At 35.7% G+C, this 10,209-nt stretch overlaps 1 protein-coding gene across 1 annotated transcript; it reads left to right on the forward strand.

The window, feature by feature from the left end:
* Positions 1-443: 443 nt before the first annotated feature.
* Positions 444-5,530, forward strand: GHR1 (Leucine-rich receptor-like protein kinase family protein). The gene is made up of 4 exons (XM_079012679.1): positions 444-772; positions 927-2,137; positions 2,222-3,760; positions 4,708-5,530. Exons 2-4 carry the CDS (start codon positions 1,084-1,086, stop codon positions 5,292-5,294), a joined length of 3,180 nt encoding a protein of 1,059 aa, XP_078868805.1. The 5' UTR covers positions 444-772; positions 927-1,083; the 3' UTR covers positions 5,295-5,530.
* Positions 5,531-10,209: the final 4,679 nt, after the last annotated feature.

Genomic DNA, 10,209 nt, shown 5'->3' on the forward strand with positions numbered 1-10,209 from the left:
TATCAAATTGACCAAAATATAACATTATTATTTTAATTTGTATTTCTTATTTTGAAATTGTGCTTTTAAATAATTTATTCAACTATAACTCAATGTTTTCAGTCTATTTTTGTTAGAATATTATGTTTTAACCAATTTATCTAATATATAAATAAAATTTTGTTTGTATTACTTAATCAGAATGTAATGATGTGACTCGTGAAAAAAATACAAAACTATGATAAAGAAATCTGTTACAAATTTGTTGATATTTTAAGCTTAAAGTTTTACAATTTTTTGTTCCTGAAAAATATCACTAAAGTAAATATGTACGAAAAATAAGAAAAAAAAACAAAAATAATAAATATATGTAACTATTTTTATTCAATAAAGTTCTAAAGAGACAAACAAAATAATCAGAGAATTCTTTATCCAAAAGAATGAAATTAAAATGAAAAAAAGTAAAAGAAACATCAAAGCCCATTCACTCCACAAGTCCTGTCTTAAATCACCATATCACATACTCTCTCTCTCTCTCTCTCTCTCTCTCTCTCACACACACACACACAGAGTGCTTCCCCCACGCTTGCTCCGCCGCCGTAACCTCACCCTCACCGCCTCCGACAACCGACGGCAGCGCTCATATCTCACCCTTTCAGGCCATTCTAGCAACTAAAATGCAGCAAATCTACACTCTAAGATTCGTCGATGCTTCAACCTTTTATTTCAAGTGAAAAAAAGGGTTTTCGAAACAGTGTTCAAAGTTGTAAATTCGTCACCACCGCTAGTACGGGTAAAGATATTCGCTAAATCTTACAAAACCTAAAACCCATACTCCATTTGTAGTTTAAATTTCATTTCCTGCAAGCATTTCATCCTGCATTGCTTCCGTTTTACCTCTTACATCCGCTTTCTGTTCGTTTTATGAATCTTGGTGTGCTCTACAGTTTGATTTAGGTAAACCCTTTCGAGTTCTGGATACATAGCCTTCAAACCCATTTGGGGAAGCCGATAAACCCTACTTTCAAGTCGTATTGTGTTTGTGAATGCTGTTAATCTAAGTTTTTCAGAAAAGTTCAGAGCTACATTGGGTTTTTTTGTTCGATGAAGAAGATGATTAGGGTTGTATTACTGGTTTTGTGTATTGTTCCTGCTATGAGTCAGCTTCCTTCCCAGGATATTTTAGCATTACTGGAGTTTAAAAAAGGAATCAAACATGATCCAACTGGGTTCGTTCTTAATTCCTGGAATGAAGAGTCAATCGACTTCAATGGCTGCCCATCTTCCTGGAATGGAATCATGTGCAATGGTGGTAATGTCGCCGGTGTGGTCCTCGATCATCTGTCACTATCAGCTGACATCGATTTGAATGTATTCGCAAATCTCACAAAATTGGTAACCCTTTCGATATCCAACAACTCCATGACTGGAAAATTCCCAAACAAATTAGGCGAAATGCTTTCGTTTCTCGATATTTCCGATAATCTCTTCAATTCGTCTCTCCCACCTGATATCGGAAAGGTCAATAGCTTAATGAATCTGTCTTTAGCGGGAAACAGCTTCTCAGGGTCCATTCCCGATTGGATTTCAGAGATGAGCTCGCTAAAATCTCTCGATTTAAGCAGGAACTTATTCTCTGGTCCAATTCCACCGTCCATTACAACGCTAAACAACCTTGTTTACCTAAATCTATCAATGAACGGGCTCACAAAGAAAATCCCGAAAGGGTTTCAGGACATGATAGCGCTTGAAGTTCTTGACCTCCATGGAAATACGCTTGAAGGTGATTTCGACGTTGAATTCCTGCTTTTTACAACTTCCGTTCACGTTGATCTTAGTGGGAATCTGTTAACTTCTTCAAATCAAGATGGGAAGTTCTTACCTGGGATTTCTGACACTGTGAAATACTTGAATCTTAGCCGGAATCGGTTAACCGGATCTTTAGTTTCCGGTGGTTTGTTGAAGTTTGGGAGCTTAGTGATGATGGATTTGAGCTACAATCAGTTATCTGGAGAACTTCCGAGTTTTAATTTTGCATATGTTCTTCAAGTTCTTAAGCTCTCGAATAACCAGTTTTCTGGGTTTATTCCAAATGATCTTCTGAAAGATGATTCGTTGGTGCTAAACGAGTTAGATTTGAGTGGGAATAATTTCACAGGTAAAATAGTATCATTGATTTATTTATTATATCATTTTACTTTCATTTCTTTCCATTAAAACATTTCTTTGATCAAATTCACAGGTCCAATGAGTATGATAATGCCAGCAACTCTAAAAGTCCTCAATCTATCCAACAATCATCTCACGGGTGAGCTTCCATTGGTGACGGGTGGATGCACTGTTCTTGATTTATCAAACAACAATTTCGAAGGAAGTTTGACCAAATTAGTCAAATGGGCAAACATCGAGTTTCTTGACCTTAGTCAAAATCGGTTGACCGGTTCATTCCCAGAAGTCACATCTCAATTCTTGAGGCTAAATCACTTGAATCTTTCCCATAATTCTCTCAATTCAACAATCCCAAAAGTAATCACAATGTTTCCGAGACTCGAATCACTCGATCTTGCTTCAAATCAATTCAATGGACCTTTCCCGAATGGATTACTCTCCATGCCTACTTTGCAAGAACTTTACATTAATGGAAACCAACTTTCGGGAAATATCGATTTTTTTCCGGATAATTCCCTATCGAATGTATCCAAGATTCGGGTTCTTGATATTTCTAGTAATCAATTCGGTGGCGAGTTTCCGGAAGGTTTCGGTTTGTTATCGGGAGTTGAAGTTCTAGATGTTTCCGGAAACAAATTCACCGGTTCTTTACCCGAATCTTTAACCGGACTTACTTCTCTCGTTTCTCTAGATGTTTCCGGAAACCATTTCACGGGCCCGCTTTTAAAGAATTTGTCCGATAATTTAACGAGATTCAACGCGTCTTACAACGATTTCTCCGGAGTTGTTCCGGAAAATTTACGGAAGTTTCCGGAATCTTCCTTCTTTCCCGGAAACTCCAACCTTCAGTTTCCGAATCCCCCGGCCGGACCAAAATCCGGTAACTCCACCTCCGGGAAGAAAAAACCGATCAAAACCGTTTTCAAAGTGCTTGTAATTGTCGCGTGTGTTATTGCAGTTGTGATTTTAATCCTCCTAGCGGTTTTCATCCACTACATGCGCGTTTCACGGCGCCCGGTGGAAGTCGGGACGAAAGACATCCGCCGCCATACCGTTGGCGGGAGTGGCGGTGCAACCGCGGTTTCCTCCGGCGATATACGAAAAGGGTCGTCATCGGAGGCGATTACACCGGAAAAGATCGGTGTTGTAGGCGGCGGCGGCGGTGGTGGTGCGGTGGCGAGTTTTTCACCGTCGAAAACGAGCGGTTTCTCGTACTCGCCGGATTCCGGCGACTCGTACACTGTGGAAAACCTCGCGAGGCTTGATGTCCGGTCGCCGGATCGGTTGGCGGGAGAACTTTATTTTCTTGATGACACGGTGTCGTTTTCGCCGGAGGAGCTTTCGCGAGCTCCGGCGGAGGTGTTGGGGAGGAGCAGCCACGGGACGTCGTATCGTGCCACCCTTGATAACGGTTTGTTGTTGACGGTGAAATGGTTGAGAGAAGGTGTTGCGAAACAAAGAAAGGATTTTGCAAAAGAGGCGAAAAAGTTTGCGAATATTAGACACCCGAATGTGGTTGGTTTACGAGGGTATTATTGGGGGCCCACGCAACACGAGAAGCTAATTCTTTCGGATTATATATCTCCTGGAAGTCTTGCGAGTTTTCTCTATGGTATGAATCTTTTTCTAAACTACAAATAGCAATGTACTTTATAATAGGATTTTTATTTTTGTTGCTTTGGGAATTCTATAGCCAATTATAGCAGTGTCATCCAAATACAAAGCAAATTTCACTGGTATATTTTTTAAAGTATAATGCGTTAGTAAAAAATTCAAACTATAATGTTATAATTAGGTAGACTTTCAAATTCATAATTTAATAAGAAATTTTTTTGAAAAGTACAATGTTGTAATTGAAAAAAATGAAGGTATGTTGCTGTTTCTTTGTTTTATTCACTAAGATTCTTGAAAGTGCAATGGTGTATTGACTGTATTCAGATTTTTATGATGATCATCTAATTAACCTATTAGGTTTTATCTCATATATATGTTTTTATCCATTTTGCATTTATTTGTATCAAATTACTAAAATAATAAACGAAGCTAAATGCATGAAATAATAATGTACTTTTCTTGCCATAATGATAATCAACTAGATTTTTCAAACTATAATACTCCAACAGGAAGAAGCAAAAGTAGGATGCTATAATAATCAATAAACTAAGGGTTAATACTTAATATCATAAAAGACCCTATATTTTGTGTTTTTTTCGAATTAAACCTCATCTTTATTTTTTTCATGAAAAAAGTTCTAGCATTTTTTCATTTATTCCAATCTGACCCTTTTAGTCATGTTTTCTCCGAAAAAGAAAGTTGTAAAATCTGAGTTTTTTTTTTTCACTAAATAAGTTGAGTATTTATTTGAAACATCCAGAAGGTCGAGGGTTTTTTTCGGAAAAAATACAAGTCGTGTTTCATGAAAAAAATAAAGATAAGGTTTAATATGGAAAAAACACAAAACATAAGGTACCATAAACAAACCAATGAAAAAGTACATTGCTATTTCTTACATGATCTAAACCCATACAATTAATTAACATTTGTGTATTGGCTTTTTAGATCGACCGGGAAGAAAAGGCCCTCCATTGACATGGGCACAAAGGCTAAAAATAGCAGTCGACATCTCACGCGGTCTAAACTACCTCCATTTTGACCGAGCAATCCCACACGGAAACCTCAAGTCAACCAACATTTTATTAGACGGTCAAGATCTAAACGCGCGTGTAGCCGATTACTGTCTCCACCGCCTCATGACACAAGCGGGGACCATCGAACAAATTCTTGATGCCGGAGTTCTCGGCTACCGGGCCCCGGAGCTGGCGGCATCCAAGCGGCCCCTACCCTCCTTCAAATCAGACATTTACGCATTTGGAGTTATTTTGTTGGAGCTTTTGACCGGAAAATGTGCCGGAGATGTGGTGGCGGGGGAGGGTGGTGGTGGGGTGGATTTGAATGATTGGGTGCGGTTGAAGGTGGCCGAAGGGCGGGGTGCGGATTGTTTTGAGGCGGTGTTGATGACGGAAATGGGAACTCCGGCGGCGGATAAGGGGATGAAGGAGGTGCTTGGGATTGCGTTGCGGTGTTTACGGCCGCTTTCTGAGCGCCCGGGGATTAAGACGGTTTATGAAGATCTTTCGTCTATATAAATTAAATTTAAAATAGCTAGTTTTTTTTTTTTTTTTTTTTTTTTTTTTTTGTTTAATCTTATTTTTTTTATGGTGTTAGATTAGGGATTGAACTGGGAATCAATAGTTCATTGTTCCTTTTTTTTTTTTTGAAATCTTTTTTTGGTGATTTCTGAAGGTATGTTTTTGGGTTGTTTGTAATCAGATTTTACCAAAAAATTGGTTGGTTTTATGGTATGTTTGGAGGGGTTTGAAAAGGTTGGATTTGTACCATTTATGGATTGTGTGTTATGTCTACAATTTGGGAGGTTGTTAATAGGTTTGGAAGGACCTATAGCTAGGATTCTTTATTGATGAGAAAAAAGTATGTACCTTTGTTATTAGATATATTTAGAAAGAGGATTTGTCTTTTTTTTTCTTTTTTTTTTAAAGGTTAGATAAATTTGTAACTTTACAGTTTTACTTTATTAATGCCACTTTCAATTTAGTCAAAATGCACATTGAATGTGTATTGAAGTTGTCATGTCAAATATAGTATCAAACAGTCTTATGTCTGTGATGAATGCGGTATTAAAATATTATAACAGCAATTTAATTACAGAAATGTACAGAATTTTTTTCAACTCTCAAATTGAGGTTAACTACATCAAATTTGGTATGGAACTCCTGTTTTCCTATTAGTTTTTTTTTTGGATTTCAAAATAAATGATTTTGCACAATTATCTGTAATATAAAATTTAGAGTAAATTAAAGAAATGGCTTTTGCTGTCGTACAAAAGTTTAATTCTTGGTCAAAATGTTTTTTTTTTTTTTTTTTTTAAATTTTATTTTATTTTATTTTTATTTTTTATTAATACGGTTCACGAGTGAATTTTATTGCAGTTTTGATCGTCGGTCTATCATTTCTAATTTTAAATTATATTTAACTAATTTTACCTAAAAAAATAAATGGGCTCTACAAAAAACCACCCACCATACCATACCCGCGGAATAGAGGCATGTTTAAGAACATATTAGTTAGAAATGTTAAAAATAAGGAAGTGATATGACCATTAGATAAAATTTGGTGTAGGATAAATAGCACAAAATACACTTAGTTTATATCAAAATTTTAATTTGATATTGTGTGTGTGTTTTTGTCTCAAATTTAATATTTTGTTTTCCAATTTGTTACGGTTCTGACCATTTGAGTTCTGACCATTTGACTGCTTTACCGGTTACCTGCTGGCGCGACATGCTGACGTGTCAAAATCGATTTTTTTTCTCACAAAAGACATTAAGTTTTCACTTTAACGATTGACACTAAGTTTAATTTTTTTATTCAAATTTGAAACTCTATTTTTTTTTGTTTCATATCGAACATTATTTTTTTCAACTTTGCTCAACGTTTAAGGTTTGAAGGTGTATAGTCGATCAAGACCCATAAATTAAGTTTGCAAGAATCCCTGCATACACAAAATTACATTAGAGTCGATTGAATATGTTTTTTTTTCCTGATATTTTTACAAGTATCTTAAAGTTAATAGACCCACTCAACTCAATCTTGATATGTCGTCCTCTCCCTTTCGCCAGACTTCTTCTGAATTTTATGATTCAGACTTTAATCCCATTTTCGAATGTAGCTTTTTATAAGAAGTCTATGAATCAAAAACAAAAAATAAAACTGGGCTAGAATCATTTGGGACCACTTTGATCAAGACAAGTCCATTTACAAAAGGCACGATAAAGGCCCACCAAACCGATGTGCACATATGATTCTGAATAAGCCATAGAATCTATTTGGTCTTGGACTCTAATTCAGTAACTAAAGCAATTTATTCCTTTTGTATCACAATTTTACAATTAGAAAACACATGATATACATATATAAAAAGCTTACACAAAATTCGGACAACGAACGATAGCAAACAATGAAAGTTTGTCGTGAATTGGTCGACATGCAATAGAACATGTTACCAACCTTTTTACTTATATATAATTTTGACTATATATTTTTTATTTTGAGAATTAAGCTAATTTTGTTGACAATTATAAAAAAGAAAGTTGACAACTAGATGTAGCTGGTATAGTAGGTTACATTGACCGATTCAATATATAACTTTCATGGTTGGTATGTAATAAACTAATAATATGTTTAAATTTTAGAAACATTTGAAATAGTTCGTCTGCCAAATTTAATTAAAACCGTATAAAAATAAATAAGTAAAAATGTAACTTATTTCTTGTGTTTAACAATTGAAGTTTTAAGTAATTTCTTAATTAAACATAAAATAAAAGCACTTAGGTGATATGCTACACTTTGAACCCTTTAGTCTATTTGTATGATCGGCAACTTTTCAAAATACAACTCAAAATACAACGCCTTAAATGATCTCAAACTCTAATATAATTTTCTTTACAAAAAATGGTGTAAAAATAATCCATCTCCAACTAATTACATGGTTTTTTTTAACTAAAAAAAGAATATTTCAAGTATATTTTACTTTTCTAACTTACTGAGATTTTTAGAAGTAATTCTTATATCTATTGGTTTTATAAAAATTTGGCGTACATATTTTTTACAAATATTTTGTATATTGTATTAATAGACAAACATCACTAAATAATGTTATTGTTACTGTAGCCCTATAAACTTACGTATAATGGTTTAAATGGTCATTTGTGACTATTTTTTACATTTTCAGGGCTTGTACTTGTGTTTTCTGGTTTTAAAATGACACTTTTTGAAATATGAAGGGTCACCCGGTGACACCCATCCCACGTAGCAATTTTCCAATTCCACGTATATCCAATTAGATTAACTAAGTCCATGTCATTGCCACATGTAGATGAGTTAATGAGACTTACCATGCGTTTTAAACCACTCAACTCTCAAGTGTCTCTTTCGAACTCTTTCTTTTGTAACATCCTCATCTAAATCCTTTGTCCAATTGTTCTTCCGTCCTACCCTTTTCTTCAACCGTTCGTCGCTCAAATCGGCGAATTTTGTCGTTGCTATAGCCGTTTTCATGAAGATTGATCTACATTTTGTCGTAATTTTTACCAGGTACCCCTATTACTTACTTAGATGGAGCCGAGCAAAGGTTTGATGATGTAGATTTTATTGGAATGGACAAAATCGAATTTATGGAGTTCCTTGAAAGATTATCTGTTGAGAGATGTGTGAATGTGTACTTTTGCATCCCCCGATATTGACTTTCCTGATGGATTGAGGATAATCGCCACTGATATGGATTATATGGAACTAATCGAAGTTTGGTATGCTTCTGATCTTGTAATTAATGTATACATGGTCCATCTTGGTGTTAATGTACATCAATGGATTCTTGAAGAGCAAGCATAAGTTTGCAGTTCTTTAGACGAGTTGTCTGGTGCAAATGAAGTTCATGAAGAAGTGCAAATTCATATAGGTATAGATGATGGAATCGACATGCAAGATTTACATGGTAGTAGGGATGATATTGAAGGGCAAGGGAGGATTTGCAAGGTGAGCAAGATGATGACAATCACATGGAAGTGGACACTGAACCTGACGAGTGCATTCCTATGAACAAGACAAAAGATGATGAGTTTCTGAGTAAGTTGTGCCCAAAGGAGCAAGTCACCCCCCCACAGTCCACCTCGTGAAGAGCCATATGATCATTTACATGAGGATGAGATAATATCTACTAGCCAGGCTATTTACAATGAGAATGTTCATTAGAAAAAGCAGAAACCTGTATTAGGTATGATATTGGTGAGTCCTAAACAACTGAAACATATGATGTGTAACTATACTGTAGCAAATGGTTATCAGTTATGTTACAAAAAATGATAGTAGGAGACTGTTAGTGAAATGTTGTTCTGGGCAGTGCAAGTTTAGAATGTGGGCTTCTTGGATGAGTGAGGAAAAGTCTTTCCAGATTAAGAGTCTCATAAATGAGCATAACTGTGCAAGAAACTTCAAGTTAAGTTTAATTGTGAACATAGGTACTTATTACACAACACAATTCTTACAGAAACAAAAGATTAGTGTCAGACTACTTAGGGATGAGGTTAAAGATAAATTTGGTTTAAATGTGAGTATGAGATAGTGTAGAAGAGCAAAGAAGTACACAATTGAACCGACTGAAGGAACACTAGTGGAGCACTATGCAAAGCTCTGGTCATATGGTGAGAAGATTAGAAGATCCAATCTAGGATCAATAGTCAAAATGGATGTCAATTCTATGCCAGATGGTAAAAATTACTTTAGCAAGATTTACTTGTGTTTTGATGGGCTAAAGCAAGGATGGAAAGGGAGCTGCAGAAGGGTTATAAATTTAGACGGATGTTTCTTAAAAGGGTTATGTACTGGAGAGCTAATATGTGTTGTAGGAAGGGATGCCAATAATCACATATTCCCAATTGCATGGGCAGTTGTCTGTGTAGAAAACAAAGAAAATTGGAAATGGTTTTTGGAAGACTTGAGAGATGACCCTGAATTGGATAATGGTTTTGGTATAGCATTGATGTCGGATCAGCATAAGATATGTTGTTTACTTCTTACTTTTAAATATTGTAATGGTGTATTCATTTTCTCTAACATGTTACCATTGTTGTATAGGGGCTGTTAGAGGTTGTCAAAGAGGTACCGCCTATTGCTGAACATAGGCAGTGTGCAAGACATATTGTTGCCAACTTTAGGAAAAAATTAAGTAGTGTACACTATGATACAATGTTTTGGAAGGCAATCAAGGCATCCAACGAGCCTTTATTCAATGCTGCCATAAAGGAGATTGAAGTGCTTAACCCTGCAACCTTTTCTTATCTTATGGAAACAAACCCCAAATCTTAGAGTAGAGCATTCTTTCAAGAGGAAAGGATGTGTGATGCAGTGGAGAATGGATTATCTGAGAGCTTCAACAGTGTAATCAAGGATGCAAGGAAAAAGCCAATCATCACCATGTTAGAGGAG

Source organism: Lactuca serriola, chromosome 8 (genome assembly GCF_051521515.1).
Source record: "Lactuca serriola cultivar US96UC23 chromosome 8, Lser_US96UC23_V15, whole genome shotgun sequence".
Classification (NCBI taxonomy): Eukaryota; Viridiplantae; Streptophyta; class Magnoliopsida; order Asterales; family Asteraceae; genus Lactuca; species Lactuca serriola.